The sequence below is a fragment of the Lytechinus variegatus genome, chromosome 2, assembly GCF_018143015.1.
Source record: "Lytechinus variegatus isolate NC3 chromosome 2, Lvar_3.0, whole genome shotgun sequence".
Classification (NCBI taxonomy): domain Eukaryota; kingdom Metazoa; phylum Echinodermata; class Echinoidea; order Temnopleuroida; family Toxopneustidae; genus Lytechinus; species Lytechinus variegatus.
This window is the reverse complement of record NC_054741.1, coordinates 65,143,811-65,165,953: the sequence shown is the minus strand read 5'-3', so window position 1 is coordinate 65,165,953 and position 22,143 is coordinate 65,143,811. Positions and strand designations below refer to the sequence as shown.

General features: G+C 35.0%; 1 protein-coding gene and 1 long non-coding RNA gene across 2 annotated transcripts; both read right to left on the bottom strand.

Moving 5' to 3' along the window:
• Window positions 1-2,170: 2,170 nt before the first annotated feature.
• On the bottom strand, window positions 2,171-15,255 carry LOC121408664 (mediator of RNA polymerase II transcription subunit 19-like). Its single transcript, XM_041600204.1, is given in 7 exon segments — window positions 2,171-5,227; window positions 6,536-6,648; window positions 7,245-7,329; window positions 7,331-7,354; window positions 7,788-7,918; window positions 9,930-10,049; window positions 15,051-15,255. Coding segments are annotated over 7 exon segments (717 nt in total). The 5' UTR covers window positions 15,226-15,255; the 3' UTR covers window positions 2,171-5,158.
• A 1,693-nt stretch (window positions 15,256-16,948) lies between these two features.
• Window positions 16,949-21,767, bottom strand: LOC121409589. The gene is made up of 4 exons (XR_005969179.1): window positions 21,676-21,767; window positions 19,766-19,950; window positions 19,365-19,531; window positions 16,949-17,091 (listed from the first exon to the last, which is right to left on the bottom strand). It is a non-coding gene; the product is annotated as an uncharacterized LOC121409589 (long non-coding RNA).
• Window positions 21,768-22,143: the final 376 nt, after the last annotated feature.

Here is a 22,143-nt window from a genome sequence, read left to right as displayed (position 1 = left end):
GGAGGTGGCACTAAAGTGGTATGGGGGGTGCACATCTTGGGGAGGTGGAATTAAAGGGGAATGAAACCCTTGGAACAAGTGGGCTTGTGTGGGAAAAAAAATCAAAGAATAAAATCAGACAAATGATGAGAAAGCTATGAGTATTTGAATATTGTGATCACTAATGCTATGGAGATTCTCCCATTAGCAATGCGACAGATATGTATGATGTCACATGTGAACAACTTTCCCTTTAATGGACTATAAAATACCCCCAAAGTGTATCCTTTTTGCTCTTTTTTTATGATGATACAAACTATCCATAATATATTCTTTGAAAATCTGTATTACAAACCCTCCTATACAGATAATTAATGATCTACTTATAGATGTGATAAAAGAGGCATTTTAAGTGAAATATATATAAAAGCAATGGGAAAGTTGTTCACATGTGATATCACACATCTTTGTCGCATTGCCAATGGGAGGATGTACATTACAATAATGATCTAAACTTTAAATGCTCATAACTTTCTTATTATTCATTCAATTTTTCCTCAAACTTTCTTTGATCTGTTTCTTTGATTTTTCGGTTTGCACGCAAGCTATCTTGTTCCAAAGGTTTCATTTTCCTTTAAATTTTGGAAAATCAGCTGTTGAAAGCAAAAGCCTACACCCTTGCAAGGTGAATGTGGGTGGAGGGTGCAAGACAGCTGTGACAACGAAGAGTGAATAAGATTAGGATGGATGAAGTTTTGGGAATGCAGAGAACGTTTTGGGACAAGCTTTCTTCTGAAGATGAAAGGATTAGTTTATGGGATATTGTATAAGAGCGAAATGTGGTGTTTGAGTGAAAACGAGATAGGGATATTGAGGACTGAGCATAGTTTAGCATGTATTTAACTCTATGGGACTGAGAAAGCTATGGCAAGAGCGATATGTGGTGTGAAGCTGATGGATAGGAAGAAAACTGAGGTTTTGATGTAGATGTTGGGTGTGGAAGAGACGGTGGATTGGATGGCGAAGGCCAACGAAGTACGTTGGTATGTGCATAATGTTGAGGAGGGTAAGGGCACTCGAGTTTGAGGTGGCTGGTCTGGGAAAGGGGTGACTGAAGAAGACATGGACAAAGCACATGCTGGATGAGAGTAGGAAGGTTGGGTTGAGGGAGAGGGATGCACTGAAGACAGTGGAAGGAAGGGACGAGGGTAATCTCTGTGAGTGGGAGGCGAATCAAGCCACCCTCGTACCAGATTTAAAACCTTAATGACTGAATGTGACACCTTCACCCCTCTTCTTTTCATGCTCTTTCTCCTTTTCATCTCCTCTTTTTCTTTCTTTTTTTTCTTTCTTTCTATCTCTCTCTTGTCTCTTTGAATTTCTCCTTTTATTGCTCCTTCTTACATGTACCACCCATATAAGTCAGAACAGAGCTTTTCAATCTGGTCTAGGCATTAAAAGATGAAAATTCTTTAAGCGTATCATAGACATAAAATACAAAGGTCCTTATTCTGAAATCGGGTTTAAGTTAGACCACTGTTTGACTCTGTGCTAAAATTATGGAGAGCCAAAGTTTTTAAAAATCTGTTTGATTCCTTTTGCTTTCATGAGGAAAAATGCCTCAAAATACTTCAGTTATCATTCCCATACAATTATGAACAATTCGAGTGTCAAATGAGTTAATAAATTGGATGTGTACGTACTGTTATGGATTCGGGCCTCAATTGGCTCTCCATAGTTGAACCACAACTTTAAACCAGGGTTTAATTTAAACCTGAGTTCAGAATACAGGCCAATGAGAAATATGGATTTTCTTTGAGTTTCAACTAGTTTACTATTTTTCTCAGCATGGTATGTAATACATACTATGTATGGAATATTTTGTGCAGTATGCTAGAAATACTATGATTCATGTAATACACAAAATTTTCCATACATACGTGAAGTCCAACACTAAAACAGCTCACTGACCAAAGTGGGATATGACAGGAAAATTGTAATGTAAAATTTGGTCATTTCTTCCTGCTCTATAGAAATATTTTTACGACAAAATTTGATTACTAAATTAAACAGATTCCGTACCCATACAGTTCTACTTGGACAAAGTTTGGGATTTGAAAATATTCGTATTTGACAGTCTATATGATTTGTCTTGAAAATAAGCAAGAATAGCTTCATAACTCTGCATGAATGTCATTGCAAAATTTCATTTATTTTCATACATTTCAATTCATAAGAATGATAGATCTACATATCATTGATAAAACATGCATCTATACATACATCTGTACATACAAGAAATAATAACTCTACCAAACCTGGGGGGTGTTCCACAAAGATTTAAGTATGACTTAGAGTCACACTTAAATGCCTAGTTGTGTGTGCTATAAAAGGCATAACCGCATTGGTCAGATCATGCAAAGAAGACATGCACTACTGCTTAATGATCAATAAGATTGCGCGTTGTAATTTTCAAATACGTGTCAGCATTTAAATGCGATTTAAATCATACTATGTGAAACACCCCCTGTTGTGTCCATTCACATTTAGACCTTGTTACATACAAAAAAGTTGTGTTTTACAGACAATATAATGTACATACAAAAGTAAAATCATCCTTCACTTCTTTTTTAGAAAAAGGATTGCAGTTGGTTCTAATAAATCTTTATCATGGAAAACTGACGTTTCTAGCACTGGTTGGAATATGTCATACCTGCATTGTGTGACTAGAAATATGAATCACAGACTTTATCAATTATGGTGCTACTGGCTCCATAGATGAGATTAATAACAATCAATCACTCATCATCAGTCATTAAGTATCTACTCAAAGCTGTTCATGGACAATAATGGGGCCATTTAAAGTTGGTATGTAAATGACATGCCTTAACAACATTAAACCAGTAATTAAATACCCACTTTCTGTCTACTTTTAGTTTTCTTTCAAAATGAGACATTCGAGGGAAAGGTTTAGACCCCTTGGAGCAAATTAAAACAAATTTAAACAAACAAATGCCATGCATGCTCTTCTTTCAAGAAAAAAATTGAAAAGGATTTGATGTGATCATACACTTTCAAAATCCCAAGAACAGACATATAACTTTCCTTACAATACATGTTGGCAATTGTATTGGAACTCCTTAATTTTAGCATTACGTCACATGAATTGATTTAAAGTTGAAAAGCAAGAGTATACATTCTTGAGAACATAAGCGTCTTTCTTACTTTGATCAGGATTAAAATTGGTTACTTCACTTGTCCTCTCTTTTTCAATATTGTGAATCGACTGTTTCATCTCAAAAAAGCTCCATCCACAAATAAATAAATTTACCTACTTCACATTTCATTTCTTATTTCGAACACTACATGTACGTGGTGAAAACAAATTGCATTAATTACAGACCTAATAATTAAACAGAACAAATGAAATTTATGCAAACCGCCATTCAATTATCTGCTTCACATAATATTGTAAGTTTACAAATACCGGTACGCTGCAGCTGTGTTATAAAAAGATATCTACATGTAGGCGCTTTAGCAGCAAATAGCAACTTTATCATAAATTTAGAAATTCACCACTCTGAAATAACAGTGACTTAGAGTTGCGCTTAAATTTCAGTTGCATGAAGAATATAACGCATCACTCCATTGGTCAGATCATGCGCAAGGGACACACACTACCAGGTATCCATTAATCAGATTACATGTTACATGTGCATGTTGGTGTTAAAGCACGACTCTAGGTCACACTTAATTTGTTTGTGAAACACCCTACGGTCTTTAATCCAAGAGGAGCTAAGTTAAAGAATACATGTACATTTATTTCTCCACCTTCATGACCTCATTCGCCAATATACGATGATAAAATCTGTCTCACAAGGACCTTGTTACTGGCGCAGAAATACAAATTTAGAATCAATTGTAAATCTATCAAAACGGCTTACCATAGATTTACGATTACAATTGATAAGTAGAGGTAACTCCCCACTGCAGGTATTACTAGAGAGCACATCCAGTTTGTGTTTTAAGATGTCTCAGCAAAGACCTGGGGCCACTCCTACAATGAGTTACGATTGAACGGATCAATCGCAACTATGGAAAGCCAGCAAAGTCAACATAAAAAATGCATATTTGATCAAAAACTTTTCTAGATATGAATGTATTACTATAAATTCATTGATTTCTTAACAATTTGGTGTGTTCTCCTTTGTTTACAAGGGCCATTTTGCAATTTTCTGTATAAAAAATTATGACATTGATGGATTTCCTTAGTTACGATTGATTGGATCAATTGTAACTCTTTGTAAGATGGGTCCTAAGATGGTGCTTCACATAGAGTTAAGACCGATATTTGTATGGGTAACAACATGCCCATGTTCTTTAAAACGCAATCTAACTATGATTCTGAGAACACTTTCTAGTCACACATACATTTTATTGAAAGTCTTCCCTTGTCAGCAAATCTGTACACGAGGGTTGAGGAGCGATGGAGCCCCATGAATACCTCCTGTATTAATAAAAGTTGCATAACAGATGCAACAAACTGCATTGAATCAAAAGGGTAACGATAAATGAAGGTAATGATTTCATACAGACAATACCTCATTCATACTGATGGGAAACACTTTAAACACTCAATACTGGTGTGTTCTAATGATTTGGTTGCTCTCTGCCGTCATCAAGCAAATAATTCATGCGTGCTCACTGACTGTGGCAACAGACCAGAACGAAGATGAGGTAGATAAGGGGGTAAAACCTGTTCTTTGTTCTATCAGGGACAGCATGACGTATACAATCACCCAGATATTGCTCCATCAACAACTGATCCAGCCTTATTATCCAGAAGTCGTAGGGTTACCCATAAGGCTGTGATAGGATCTTTGTTCAAGGATAATGTGATGATTACGATTATGGTTAGATTTGGATTAAGGTTTTGTGTTGAACTGAACACTATGCCCAAGACAACTCAGGCTAGACTCTTTGTAAAATCAAATCAAATCCTTTGAACATGTTAACGTGTAGACTTCCAATCGTGGCAATATCATCAGAGCATGTATCATGGAATCAGGCAGTGCCATAAAGCCATGTCTTAACATATTAGTCCACTGTTATATATTACATGCACATCATATCAAGTCATTGATATGTTGCATCCAATCAATGACATACCATGAAGTTGTCACGGCCTGCCTGGTCCGCTGCCCTCGTGTGTTGCAGGCATGCCAGGGTGCATTGGATCTTGACGAGCCTGAGAGAGCGCAAGAAAATAGAAAGGAAGTAAAACGTTAATCAGATGAAACAGGGTTGGACAAGTAAAATTGTCAAACATTTATGTTTTAATTCACCATATGTTAGTTACCCCACAAGAAAAATAATGACAAGTCACAAGCATATCTTTAATCTGATAGTTCAGAGTGCTTCCCAAACTGCATAAGAATCACACACACATATCGTTGCATGCATCACGAACCGTCCTCTCTGCGCACTTCAATGCGAAAGTTAGTTTTGCAAAAAGCGCATTTAAAGAAAATCTTTTTTACAACCAGCAATAAGTGCACCTACAAGGAGAGCAAATTATTTTCCGGTGTCTTCGTTTGATAGTTCAGGTCCCAAAGTACCGTCCCGTATCTCAATATTTTCTTGAAGTGAATTATTTACGCTACAGTGGGCATCGTAACAGAGCGGACGGTTCGTGGAGAAATCACGAGGCGCGATAGCGCACTTTATCTATTCCAGAGAGGACGTTCGTGGTGCGTGCGACGATATGTATATTAAAGGGTAATTTACAATCATATCATTTTTATTTCACAATTAGAATATTATAACTTCAGGCAAAATTCAACTCTTAAATATAATCCTGCCAAATGCGAGTGTTCTAGGGCGCAATACATCAACGCTCGTTATCTGACAACTTTCCTTGGTTGTGACTGGCCGAGGCACAGTTCCTATGGTATCTGACAAATAAAGCATACTTTGTCGGATTAAGCAGTTCCATGACATTTGCTCTGGCGACAACTGCTCCACTCTAAATTCCACACATTAATTGCATGACCAGCCTCACTCCTGGGTTTAAGACAATACCCTAGCCGAAACCTAACATAAAACCCTATTGCAACCCTAACCATAACCCACATCTTAATTAATTCATTAATTAAGCCTGGAGAGATTGTCCCAGAAGCATGTCATGTCACCAGATAAAACATCTTACAAGTCCTTTCATACAATGCTCTCCATTAGACATATCTTACCACAGCAAGACCAAGATTATTGTGATCACCACCAATATATCATTAAGTTTATTTCTATTTTTTATTTTTTAAAGAATTTAAATTGATGGGAATTGAGATCTGTCATAACATTGCTTTTAGCACATACCAATCTTTGAACAAAAATATAAAGTTTACCTATATTTCAAACAGTTTTAAAGAATGAAGCTTTCAATTCCATTTTACCCTATATAATCGCACAAATTTGGTAACCAAGGATTTTAATGTTTCCATTGAAGACAAATTGGATAATGCTAATTTGGGGATTGAACTAAATAGCAAAACAATACCTTCTTCTTTTTCTTCTTCTTGTCTCTTTTCTTTTTCTCTCCATCTTGATCACCGTGTTTCTTGGTTTTCTTATGTTTCTTCTCATGGCCATTGTCCCCACCAGCTTCTGCTCCTAGTAAAGAAGGAAACAAAAGAAAAAATCTTTACTAACATCTTTACTAAGTATTTATCCCCAAATTCATTAAAAAGAACACAATGAGAACTCAATTATATATATACACAAAGAAAATGTCATTCACAACAGAAACAAAAGTATCAAAAGAACATAACCACAACAAATAGTGATAATGGTAAAATAATGATTGGCACATAATTTTAAGAATATCAATGAACAAAATAGTGAATGGAAATGGGGCATGCACAAACTTGTGCAGATGCAGTAATATCAAGAGAAATTCTTAAAAATCAAAAGAGTTTGTACCATTCCTGATGGAGTAGGTTGTGATATAAAGCACTGTGAACTAAAAATGTTGGTATAATGAAAGCTATGCTGTAAACTGAGTTCACTTAAAATTGTCAACACAGGTAAATGTATTGCATGTTTGGCTCTTATTTTTGACCAATTGCAACATTTCTACATGAATCATTTGGCAAATATATTTTTCCATTCATACTATAAACTATGCACTTCTGATTGGGAGAAAAAAAGACTTGTAATTAATTGTGACTGTTTGTGCAACAGGCCCTAGTATTCTGAGGAAGTCTTACCTGCACTCATTGGTTCACTGAGTTCAGGTATGCGATGATCTCTCTTGTGTTTCTTGTGCTTGTGTTTCTTTGCAGGTTGTGTGGTGTAGCAGCTTGTACTGGTCAGGAATCTAAGATAAATATAGGAATAAACCGACTAAGAAGTGATTCCATTCTCAAGACGGTCAAAACTTAATGCATGCTTGAAAACTGACATTATGTAAGCTCAGCAGTGTCTTGTACAGTCTTATCAGTAATAACTTCCAATTTAGTTAGTGAGTTATCATTGCAGATGGGAATGAAAACTCTATATGATGAGCATGACTCCAATTAAGGACTGTACAGTAATGTACAATCAATTCTTTTGGATGAGAGTGTATAACGCAGAGCAAAAAAAAAAGAAATACGGTACATGTAAATTATACATGGGTTACAATACATTGAGCGGACATTCGTCTGTCTTGATACTTAAATTCAAACAAGTCCGACACGTGTAAAATTGAAGAGCTGAGCCCTATAACATTAATATACCCCTTGAAGGTAGCAACTATTAAGTATACTTACTGATCCTGGATGGAGTTTAAATCCCTGTAGCATGGCTGTGGTGAAGGGAGCGATTTCCTTTGTAATTGGAGGTTTCTCTATCACAGACTGAAGACTACTGTTGTCTTGTGAGCTTACAGTATCAATATTGCCTGGAAAACAGCCAAAGGAAAACAAGATGGTTTGTTTGTGTAAATACAATTACAATAATGATCAAATAGGTGGAAAATATAATTAAAGAACCCAATGTTACTGTTTTTTTTCACCATCTTTCCACTAACAGTAGATTAATTAAAACATTTAGCCAAATCAAGTGAAATGTTTTATTTGATTTCACTCAATATTCTTGTTAATAAAATGAGTCAGAAGTTTGTGTAAGTATGTAATATCAAATAGTGAAATGTTCTTTTACAAAGTACATATTTACTCATTAAACTTTGTGTTGTTGTTCTTGTTAAAGGGGAAGTTCACCCTGACAAAAAGTTTATTGTAAAATTAGCAGAAAAATTATTGAAAATATTACCGAAGGTTTGAGAAAAATTTGTCAAATAATTAAAAAGTTATTAGAATTTCAATTATTTGATGCGAGCAGCATTCCTACATAGCTAATGGTAAAAAATCAATGAAATGTTATTTTCTCAGAAAATTGAAAATGGTTTTCACTGTAACTTTCGTATATCAATAGACAAATCGTTTCACACCTGATCATGAAAAGAAAACAAAATTAAGTCATCAGGAACCATACAAAATTTGAAATTTATGCATTTTATATTACATAACACATGGGACGGCTGCTCGTTTATGACGTCACAAATCCAAAACTTTGAACTCCAATAACTTTCTTACTCTTTAACGGATTTTCCTCAAACCTTCACTAATATTTTTAACTATTTTTTCTGCTATTTTTACAAGAAAGTTTTCTTCAGGGTGAACTTCCCCTTTAAGAAGCAATTTCTTTGGTTTGTTTTCTCCTCCCCTCCCATCTTCTATTCTTTCTTCTTTCTTCTTCAAGCAATGTCAGACCTTACGTTATCATGAATTCCGGGAAAGTGTTTGTAATGGGTGACTGCTAAAAAAAACAAGGCAAAAGCAATTTTGTGTCTCGCCCACTTATGAAAATAACCAGAAATATCGTGATTTGCGACGGCACGCAAGAGAATTATATCGAAACTTCATTGTGAAATGACTGGGATGGAATAATACTTGTCATAAGAGCCTTGCACGTAAACTTTAATTTTGATCTTACCATGTGACTGCAGCATAACATGCAGGTCGCCTAAGTACATCTACAATTGAAGTTTTGTTGAAAAGTAACTTACGGTTGCGGAGTTAGGTGTCATAAGAGAGTCTTGCATGTCAACTTTAATGTTGACCTCAAAATGACCTTTGACCTAACCATGTGACCTCCAACTGCAGCATAACATGCAGGTCCCCCAAGTCCATCTACCATCCAAGTTTGGTTGAAAAGTGACATACGGTTGCGAAGTTGGGTGTCATAATAGAGTCTTGCATGTAAACTTTAATGTTGACCTGAAATGACTTTTGACCTTACCATGTGACCTCCAACTGCAGCATAACATGCAGGTCCCCCAAGTCCATCTACCACCCAAGTTTGGTTGAAAAGCGACTTACGGTTGCGGAGTTAGGTGTCATAAGAGAGTCTTGCATGTAAACTTTAACATTGACCTGAAAATGACCTTTGACCTTATCATGTGACCTCCGACTGAAGCATAACATGCAGGTCCCCCAAGTCCATCTACCACCCAAGTTTGGTTGAAAAGCGACTTACGGTTGCGGAGTTAGGTGTCATAAGAGAGTCTTGCATGTAAACTTTAACGTTGACCTGAAAATGACCTTTGACCTTATCATGTGACCTCTGACTGCACATCCAAGCTTGGTTGAAAAGCAACTTATGGTTGTGGAGTTATGTGTCATTACAAGTTTGTGACGGATGGACAACGGACGGACGACAGACGGACGGACGACATTCGGATCCCTAAGACAAAAAAATGAATTTCAAATGAGATAAAATCAATTCTGCAAGGATATAACTGATAAATTAAATTTTACAACTGATTAACATTAGATCTATAATCATTGCTAAGATTTGTGTTATTACTATTAGGCAAAGGTCAAATATTGGATGTTCTAAGACTCACTAACCTGGAAGGAGAGGCAAGAATGCACTGAGTTGTTCTTTGAGTTTCTTGGTGGAAAATTTGTTGTAGCTGTGCTCCAATCCATAGTGACCAATCATGTGAGTTTCACCTGTCACCTCAGAACCTGGTTGAGAAAGAGAATTCATTTAACAATTTCAAAGGCCTGCATGTTCCTAGTAATATTAGTAGAATTCAAAAGACGCAGGGATAGTGTTAAAGGAGGGATATATTGATCATGAATATTGGCTTAATTATATATCAGTAGAAAGGTAATATTGTGGGGATTATCATTTGGTCATAAAAAAAAATAATAATACATCAGGTGGAAATCGCCAATTAAAAAGCGTTAAAATGCCTCTCCATCACAAACCTTCCAGATTGTTTACAATTGCATGCGAGCTAGGCGGATGATCTTTTATATCTAATTTTAATTTACGTCAATTTTTTGCTTCAAAAAATGTTTAAACGTAATTTTAAAAAATAGTACCAGGTGTTACTAAAAAAAATAAAAATAAATAATGAAAATAAAAATCAAATAAAAAATTCACGACCAAGAAAAAAAAAAGAGAAAAGGAAAATAAGAGTGTCGCTAAGGCAAGCACATTATACACCCACCTGTGGAGTTATTGGTCAAGCAAGCGCAAGAAAAGTGGAAGGTAGCGACTTCAAAAACAATAGGCATCCTGAGATCTATGCTAGTATCATATACACCAAATTACATGAGCCTACGCTAACGGACGGACAGACAGACGGATGGACGAACATGATACCATACTACGTCCCATCTAGAACTATAAGAAAAAGAATGGTGCTTAAAATCAACTCATGTCAAATATTGACAGAGATATTCTTGTTTAAATTGGAGAATGTTCCAATTTTTTTACAGCAAAAGTAGATTTATATTTAAATAAGAAAAATTACAAGATGAATTGTTACACATCGATTGAACCTTCTCTCACCTTTCCATTGATACCTAAATTACTTCATAGGGCTCAAAAACAAAGAAGTTAGAGCCTGTTGAAGACATGGGTTCAAAATGGTCACAAAAATCGGTTCTGCACTCCATTGACTTTACATTAAGACAATGACCACAAATTTGGATGAATATGCATGACTTAAATTGGAATAGCTTTATAATTTCTTGATGAAAATTAAAGTTCTTGGTATCATTTGAAAGGTCTTTTTAAGAGCTTTCAAGTGATACCAAAGTTATTCATATTTGATGATTTTCATTTTTTTGTCTCATACCTAATAATAGGTGTAATGGAAACTGTCAGTGTAAAAAAATCAAGCATTTGCCCCAAAGAAAAAAAGAGAAAATAAGCCAAACATTGCCACCCTTATTTTGCCACACATGGAGATATAACTGAGAACAAGGTCATGAAGGTTATATTATAACCTTGTTCATTGAATGAGTGGGTGTGACTGAATAAAGCGCTGCTGTAAGCCTGTAAGGCTGTATGAAGTGAACGGTGGTTCCCAATATCACGATAATGCCAATAAAATGATACAACTTTACGTGATTTCTATCTTCAAAGATGGATTTCCTCTGGAAATCCAAGTTTGCTTACAGCCTGTGGAACATTCATTCAATGAACAAGGTTATGGAAGGAGTTTCAAGGCTTCTGAAGAATTAGGCCTAGGGCTTATGGCAGTGTATCCTATTGCTGGAAACCTTTATTTCAGTGATTTAAAAATGACAACTGGAGGAAATACAATCAAGAAAAATTATCAATTGCTATTCCAAATATTCTGAAAATTATGAATATGATGATATTATTTTATATTCCAACCGTTTTCTTTGCACCGCACTTGCCGCATACCACTCCGCGAAAAACAATTATTTTCGTGCGTGACAAATTACATCATAATTCCGGACGCGCGCCGGACGGGTAAAAATATTCTTGATTATAATGATGTAAGAAAGAATTGGTGTGATTTTTTTTCATGATATGTCATATCATGAGTAAATTCTAAGTTTTTTGTGTGCTTTCTTATATCGATTCTGAGCAGATCTTTGTAAATAATTTTGTTTGCCAGCTAATTTCTTTTTTTTTTTCAATTGCGCGATCGATATGGCACTTTCCAGTATTACTGCTTGTTCATATCGTGACCCTCACTCAGTCATCAAGTTCTATAGATGCGCTGTCGATCGTTGACAGCTGTCTATCACGGTAAACCTTGCGCATGGCAGGGGTACCGAGTACCTTGAGAACTAGCCGTCAACGATCCCGGCGACGATCTGATCGATGGAGTGGACGAGATTGAATTTCGGCAATTATCAGGTCCGTATATTTCCATCAGAAAATAGATCAATTGTTAATGCAAAACTATGTTATATGCACTCATTCAATGAACAAGGTTATGATATAACCTTGTTCTCACTTATATCTCCATGTGTGGCAAAATAAGGGTGGCAATGTTTGGCTTATTTTCTCTTTTTCTTTGGGGCAAATGCTTGATTTTTTTACACTGAAAGTTTCCATTACACCTATTATTCATACAACTTGACTCTTATTTAAATTTGATTCTTTAAATTATTTTTTTCTTAATTAAAAATAGAGATAAAAAAATGAAAATTTTCTTGCCATATTACTTTCCACCAATAGAGGGCGTACAAAAAATATGCCCAAAATTCAAGTTTTTGAGCGCTCTGGTGAATACAAAAATTATTCCCAAGTTACTAAAGAAAAATAAATTGCAACTGCATGGAATTAGTAAGTTTGGTCACAAAAGTGATATTTTAATGAATTTTTAAAGTGTGTGCTCTGTACAACATTAGCATACCATAGTCCTACCTGTAGTAGATTCCCCACAGGCAGGGTGGGAGCACTTGTTCACTGCTACCATCTGGCCTGTGGAGAATCTACAGGTAGGACTATGGTATGCCAATGCTGTATAGAGCACACACTCTAAAAAATCATTAAAATATCACTTTTGTGACCAAAATTACTAATTTTCATACAGTTTCAATTTATTTATCATTAGTAATGTGGGAATAATTTTTGTATTCACCAGAGCGCTCAAAAACTTGAATTTTGGGCATATTTTTGTGTATGCCCTCTATTGGTGGAAAGTAATGTGGCAAGAAAATTTTCATTTTTTGATCTCTATTTTTAATTAAGAAAAAATTATATAAAGAATCAAATTTAAATAAGAGCCAAGCAGTATGAATTAACAGGTCTAATGGAAACTGTCAGTGTAAAAAAAATCAAGCATTTGCCCCAAAGAAAAAGAGAAAATAAGCCAAACATTGCCACCCTTATTTTGTCACACATGGAGATGTAACTGAGAACAAGGTTATATTATAACCTTGTTCATTGAATGAGTGCTACCACCCTGCCTGTGGGGAATCTAGAGGTAGGACTATGATATGCCAATGTTGTACAGAGCACACACTTTAAAAATTCATTAAAATATCACTTTTGTGACCAAAATTAGTTATTTCCATACAGTTGCAATTTATTTTTCATTAGTAACTTGGGAATAATTCTTTTCATTCACCAGAGCGCTCAAAAACTTGAATTTTGGGCACATGTTTGTGTACGCCCTCTATTGGTGGAATGTAATATGGCAAGAAAATTTTCATTTTTTGATCTCTATTTTTAATTAAGAAAAAATTATATAAAGAATCAAATTTAAATAAGAGCCAAGCAGTATGAATTAACAGGTCTAATGGAAACTGTCAGTGTAAAAAAAATCAAGCATTTGCCCCAAGAAAAAGAGAAAATAAGCCAAACATTGCCACCCTTATTTTGTCACACATGGAAATGTAACTGAGAACAAGGTTATATTATAACCTTGTTCATTGAATGAGTGCTACCACCCTGCCTGTGGGGAATCTAGAGGTAGGACTATGATATGCCAATGTTGTACAGAGCACACACTTTAAAAATTCATTAAAATATCACTTTTGTGACCAAAATTAGTTATTTCCATACAGTTGCAATTTATTTTTCATTAGTAACTTGGGAATAATTCTTTTCATTCACCAGAGCGCTCAAAAACTTGAATTTTGGGCACATGTTTGTGTACGCCCTCTATTGGTGGAATGTAATATGGCAAGAAAATTTTCATTTTTTGATCTCTATTTTTAATTAAGAAAAAATTATATAAAGAATCAAATTTAAATAAGAGCCAAGCAGTATGAATTAACAGGTCTAATGGAAACTGTCAGTGTAAAAAAAATCAAGCATTTGCCCCAAAGAAAAAGAGAAAATAAGCCAAACATTGCCACCCTTATTTTGTCACACATGGAGATGTAACTGAGAACAAGGTTATATTATAACCTTGTTCATTGAATGAGTGCTACCACCCTGCCTGTGGGGAATCTAGAGGTAGGACTATGATATGCCAATGTTGTACAGAGCACACACTTTAAAAATTCATTAAAATATCACTTTTGTGACCAAAATTAGTTATTTCCATACAGTTGCAATTTATTTTTCATTAGTAACTTGGGAATAATTCTTTTCATTCACCAGAGCGCTCAAAAACTTGAATTTTGGGCACATGTTTGTGTACGCCCTCTATTGGTGGAATGTAATATGGCAAGAAAATTTTCATTTTTTGATCTCTATTTTTAATTAAGAAAAAATTATATAAAGAATCAAATTTAAATAAGAGCCAAGCAGTATGAATTAACAGGTCTAATGGAAACTGTCAGTGTAAAAAAAATCAAGCATTTGCCCCAAAGAAAAAGAGAAAATAAGCCAAACATTGCCACCCTTATTTTGTCACACATGGAGATATAACTGAGAACAAGGTTATATTATAAGTTGAATATAACCTTGTCCATTGAATGAGTGGGTGGGAGCGGTGAACAAGTGGTTATATGGTATTTTATTAAGCATTTTCTGTCATTTTAAAGAAAAATAAGGTTAAAATAAGATTTTTTCGCCTTGTTTTGGCAATCTTGTTCTTTGAATTGATCTGTGAAATTGAACTGCGGAAGCTATGTGCTACGAAATTGACTTCGTACGCAGTAATATGTGCGTCCGGAAATATGATAGTGTCCGGTAATACAATACGTGACTATAAATTTATAATTATGTAAAAAATGTTATAAAAAATCATGACATCATTTTATACGGGTGGGTCTCTGTTTATTTTTTTTCCGACTTACCATTGGATAGTGGTGGGTCTTTCAGCAGATAAAACGGTTCTGGATCAACGCTAGGTGGACTCAGGAATTGTTTCGTTGGCATTGGAGATCTCTGACGAATCGGTGTCGGCATTTTTGGAGGAATGCCTCCGTAGTTTGAAGAAGAATCGGAGGGACTTCGCTTGAAAAGCGACATTTTTTCTTCTTCAACAACTTGGTCTCCCTGAAAAACAAGAGAGGGCGCTGTAACATTTTTGGAGACAGAAGAAGACCATTAAATATTCATAGGGCCTATTTATCTGATTGCTGGTCCCGTTTATTATTTATTAAAGTAAATACATTTCTTTTATGAAAAAAAAATTAAGTATGACAATGTAAAATTTATGAAAATATCAAGTTTCAATGTACCGGTACTTATACCTTTTTTATGATGTAATGAATTTTCAATAGAGGGGGAATTATTATTCATATATTGATTTGAATATTTACTTTCAAAACATATATATTTTTTAATGTTATAATCTTCCAGCAACGGGCCCCTGATCAGACATGTTTGCAGAAAGCAATATGCCTTCGATAATTCTGATCGGAGGGCCACGGCTCATTGCCCTGGGAAGTGGGGGATGCTGGGTACGTGATGGTCGTATTCATAAATTTCTGCAATATTCCCTCATCATTAGGTCCTGAAAATGGAATATTCCATTTACAGGTCTTATATTAGAATTTTTAGCTCAATCATTTTATTTAGTGAGTTGTACTATGCTTGCAAAAAATAAATCAGCTCGCGATATGCGTTCGCGTTATGAGATACGTATCAAAATTATCCATGCACGAATACTGTCGGCGCTTTAAAAAAAATATAATTTTCAGGTTTCAGCTGTTGCTATATGCACTCGCATACATTCATTTAGAAATACCTTATCTTGTTTGTGAACCTCCTATTCACAGTTCACGGTAATTATAACGAAGTTTACGCATCCCGCGTCGCCCCTTTCGCTTAAATTACCAAACCCAGCTCCCGAATCGAAAATGTGGAAAATTTATTAATTTTTTCCTTCTCAACCGGCCCTTTTATAGGAGAATGCTGGATATGCTCTGCTGAACCGCTTATCATTATAATAAACGAAAATGCTAAATGAGGCATAGGCCCTCATTAATTCCATCGTGAGTGTTTAAATGTTCACCATGATTATTTTAATCAATGGTTATGTAAGAAGAACCATCCAACTATACTCTCAGAGAGAGAACTCTAAAACTATCAATTAACTATATAAATTTCATCTGTCTTCATGATAAATGAAGCACACCACCGTGTTCTTCTTATTTTCTGCTTTAATTTGATTATAATATATAATTCTCAATTTTTGGCTTGGTAATATACTTTAATCAAATATAAATTTTAGTACCATCAATATTGTGCTCAGATTTCATACCCAATTTATGAAAAAAAATTGTCAAATTTATCCTATATAGTGTGTGTGGTTAATTGAATATGATACTGGAAATATCATTTTGAAACTTGAGATTTTAGTTAAAATCTTGAAACTTTAAAACAAAATTTTGAATATGACAGATTTCCCCCAAAACAAGCTCCACATGGACTGGGGCAATTAAATTCGGATAGAGGAGGTAGTGTCTTATTGGCGTAATTATTTTTCAACACCGTTTGGACCTCCTCATTATTCTTTCCGACGATAATTTTATCACGGCACATAATTATTCTCTCGAGAGTCTCACTCTCTCCCTCCTTGCCCCCCCCCCCTCCCCCTCACTCGCCCCCCCCCCCCTCAGTCTCTCTCTCTCTCTCTTTCTCTCTCCCTATCTTTCTATATATCTATCTATCTATCTTTCTATCTTCCCCCTCTTCCTCTTGACTCATCATATTACACAAAAGATTGACACTCAAGGCGAACATGAGATGACTTGAACAGGGTATTTATTATACATCAACAGTAAAAATGTTGTTTTCCATCTTTTCTGCGAAATTTGCCCACTGACTTGCTTGAAGAATAATGGGATGATGTTTGACGACCAGTATAGATTTTTTGAAGATAGTTGTGGACTGTAAACAAAGAACAAAACAAGCTTGCCGTCAGTTCATGTGCAACGTACAGCAAAAAGATAACGTATACTTTAAAGAGTAATAATATCTTGTTATAAATTTATTTGCAGAGCCGGAGTGCAAAATCAGTATTTAGCTAAAAGGTAGGAGGTCCGGTATTGGTTAGTTATCTTATATTGGAGAACATTTTATTTTCCATAACATTTTGTGTGACTCGACTGGACTTCGAACCAGCATGCAATCTCAAGTATAATGAAACCGCCGGCCCGGGCGGCCAGGGGGGGGGGGGGCACTTCCATTGACGGGTGGATACCATGCGCGACCATGGGGTCTCGAAAAGCACCCTAAAGTAATTTCAATATTCTGAAAATGCACCCCTCAACAAGTATTGGCGTGTGAAACCCTACCCTTAACAAGTATTGGAAACAAAACGATACCCTTGGCAAGTATTCCCTGAATTGAACCCCTAAACAAGTAGAGGGATATTTTAGCTATGCCATGGACGTCGATGGATGGTCGGTTCATTACCTTTACATGCATCATTGGGTAGAGTACGGCCCAATCTCCACACTCCCGCAAATCGGAATCTGAACACATATTGTTGCATGACAGGGCAAAAAGTACATCCTTTAATTTAGTCTTTTTTATACCCTCGCAAATTTGATCCGAAACACGTAGCTTTCCTAGCGAAATAGATACCCTTTTTTCATTATTTTAGTGTTAATTTTTACCCTTATTACGTTACGTACGTAACGTGCCCTATCTTGAAAAAGACATCCTTTTTGCGTGTTTTTTTTTGGTCGCGCATGGTATCCACTCGTTAATGTAAGTGCCCCCCCCCCCCCGGGGACTGCCGGATAGAATGTTCTATATAAAAATACTGTCACACCCTCCCCCTATACAGGACGAGGGGGTATTACCTTTTTGCATTTAGACATTCACTCTAAAAACAAACACCATAACTGCTGGGTGCAATATAGTACCATGCAATATTTTTATATTCCGGTTAGAAATCATTGTGTCCTATATTCAAATATAAGTAATAATGATAATAATGATTGCACATATTGACCCTTTGTCTAGTTATTTTAGTTTGTATCAGTGGTGTTGCAATGGGATGATTCAACTATAAAAGTTTAGGGAGATAATTCCCTTATGAGTGTAAAGCGAGACGGCTGCGCTTTCAGAAATATTTAAACATATTGCATTACGAATTAAGATATAATATTATATAATGAATTTTTTGAATTCAAATTCTTTTAATCATTTCTACAGAAAATAATAGTAAAAAATACATAGCATGCATGATGCATGCATCCCTTGCAATTGCAGAACAGTAACTTCGAATAAACAACAGTGTACAAATTGTAAATCATCGTTTCGATTTACAAATTGTATTACATTTACATTGTATTACATTTTCATTATTTTAGTGTTAATTCTGACACCCTTATTACGTTACGTATACGTAACGTGCCCTATCTTGAAAAAGACATCCTTTTTGCGTGTTTTTTTGGTCGCGCATGGTATCCACTCGTCAATGTATAAGTGCCCCCCGGGACTGCCGGATAGAATGTTCTATATAAAAATACTGTCACCCCCCCATACAGAACGAGGGGTTATTACCATTTTGCATTTAGACATTCACTCTAAAAACAAACACCATAACTGCTGGGTGCAATATAGTACCATGCAATATTTTTATATTCCGGTTAGAAATCATTGTGTCCCATATTTAAATATAACTCATAGTAGTAATAATAATGATAATAATGATTGCACCTATTGACCCTTTGTCTAGTTATTTTAGTTTGTATCAGTGGTGTTGCAATATGAAATTCAACTATGCAAGATTGGGGAGATTACAATGAGTGTAAAGTGAGACGGCTGCGCTTTCAGAAATGTTTAAACATATTGCATTACGAATTAAGATATAATATTATATAAGGAATTATTTTTAATTCAAATTCAAATTCTTTTAATCATTTCTACAGAAAATAATAGTAAAAAAAAATATATAGCATGCATGATGCATGCATCCCTTGCAATTGCAGAACAGTTACATCGAATAAACAACAGTGTACAAATTGTAAATCATCGTTTCGATTATTGTATTACATAATTTTATTTAAATATGAAATATATAAATCTCTGTAGAAATGAGTCCGAAGTGAGAATGCTTCGTCTATATTGTTTGGATTTTAAGTTGACTGGTTAACAATGCCCCTATTTCCCCTATTTAAAGGCAATGTAATTAGATTTTGTTTTCATACCTCTTCTGAATCATTTATCAATCCATAATAAAAATGTGTATGTCTGTAGTCTGAAGTTTAAACGGGTGTTCCTTTGTCGGCTGGTCTGCAGTTGACATAACGTCTCCTACTGTTACGTCTGTATTTTCGATCACAGACACAGTTATCACCGTTGAGATTCTTGCAGTCTGAAAATGGAAACAAAATGTATTTTATATCAAACGAGTGTAGGAATTGTAAATCAATTATAAAAATATATATATATGTATATCAAAAAGGCATATTGCAGTAATCGAACAGAACTAAAACAGTTAAAAAAAAACTTTTAAACAACTATATACTGTAAAGTGGATAGTGAACAAAAATGAATTTAAAAAAAGTTTTTTCTATGTATCCTATATACTATTTTATTTCTTACTCACATTTGAATCGTCCTCTCTTCACCATTGGCTCGCTTCCATAGGCCATCTCTTCCAAGAGATCTCCTTCCTCCATCGATCGCTTGTCCATCATATCGAAGAGATCGTTCTCCTCCTCCATGGCGACAACGGAGGCGACGACGACCGCGAGAGCGAGGAAGACGTAGAAAACCTTCATTTTTAAGTTCCTGTTCGAACGAAATATTTGGTTGATTTGATTTTTATGACAACTGTTTTAATATGCTCCTCATATATAATTATGAATCTCATAATGCATTTTATTACATTGAATAAACATCAGTGTGCATATACTTTTTCAGAACGGATCCAAAGGAAAATCAAAGTGGATTTTGATCCCTTTAAATATATTTTCGTTGTCCTCCTCGCGGTTTGGGGTTATCGATAACTTCGAACATACAATAAGTTTTTTTCTGGACCTCTCCAAGGCATTGACACAATAAATCATGAAATACTTCTCTACAAACTTGAAAGTTCGTCGGATGACCCGGATGTTCATAAAAGAAATGTATAGATTAAATACACCCCCAAAAAAATCAAACAAAAGTTTACATTTGCCAAACATAAAATTTTCTGTATCTCATATTTTGTGCTATCATGACGAATTTAATATCAAACAAATGAGTATGGCATGCCCCTTCATCACATTGCTCACCATGCAGGAGCTGAAAATATTTGGGTGTCGTTTTTCCCCTAAAAATCTTCATATCTTATACATATTAAAAATAAAAACTTGACAAAAACATTTCATATTTGTGATAATTGCTTCTCAACGCACAAACATTTCAGAATATTATTTTTTTGTTCAGTGGTGACACATTATGATAGAAAATGTAATATGAATTATAATTTTGATATTTATATATTTCTATGAAACAATGTTTGAAATACAAACAATAGAATACATTTGGCACGAATATTTTTTTTAAAAAGAAAATTCCACCTAAAATACACTTTAGTCCCAACGGCATCCCAATCATGAGTGATACCAGATTGGTCATGGTAGTATTTTATATTTCTGAAGATATAGTAAATTTCACCGAATTCCATGGGTGTATATAATGTAAATTTCTTGCCTCATCGGATATTAATCACTTTGATATCCAATTGAAATTATAAAAAAAATTTCATTAGGCCTATATGCTTTAAATACGAGCAATATGAATGAATAAAAACGTAATTTTGGAAGGAAAAACAGCCAAATTATCAAATGAATTACAGGTATATAGGACTTACATTTATATTTCCCCTTTTAATTCAAAGTGTCAAGCCGTTTTCGAAGAAGTATACATAATGCATGAAATACAAAACTTCACTAAAAACATATTATACAAGATTAAAAGATTATCGAACATTGAGAATTCTAAAAAGTTATGGTAGTGATGGGGGTAGAGGTCCATCCACTGAAAGCGCTCTGAAAGTTGTCACGGTATAATATCCACATTTTCTGATAAGTATGCACTCTTAAAACCAATCAGTCAAATTGACTAGACCAGTAGTCAGCTGGGTGCAACTGATATGGCAATCACTGATCACATTTCTGACGTATATTCTAGTCAGAAATAACTATGTTCTAGTAAAATGACTATAAAACAGTCAAATTTGACTAGAATAACAGTTGCATCCAGCTGACCCTATTAACCAGTCATTTTTGACTGATTTGTTTTAGAGTGTATAGGTCTATTTAGCGTTCTGTGACTTTTGTCGTTTTCGCCTATTTTATTTTCTTCAGAACTTGTTTGCAGCACTCCTGTTTGTACAATATTATCGTACTGCATTTAATCAAATTGGCAGAATATCTTTTGACACAAGTAATACTTGATTGTGACATGCATATAAAACTCTCAATTAAATTTCTAAAAAAGGAAGATAAAACGGGAGTAATTTCAGCTTACCTGAGTAACGATATGTTGCACTACAAACAGCTGAGAGGCCTGAAAGCTGATGATAAAAGAACGTGCCTCCTTTTATATACTTTCTCCATCGTATACTATCGTATGTGTCATACTTTTCAATAACACATTTTAATCCCAACCTTTCACAAATGGACCAAACAATAAAGGGATTCGCACCGAATACTTCCTTGGACAATCAAGATCATAGTTTCATCGTTTGTGTAACCTCCACACATCATCACGGATTAGTTCTTTCTGGAAAAGGAATTAATCTTTAAGATATTAATTAATATAATTCATCTACCTGTAACGTGGTGTTGTTTTTTATTGCAGTGATGCGGATGAGCATTATACCTTGGTAACTGCATGGCCTTGGGCATGCCTGTCATCTCTTGAACAATAACTACCAAGTAATAGAGATGTGATGACCGGCTGGTCCAGGTGTAACCGAGATGCGTGGAAGGGTGG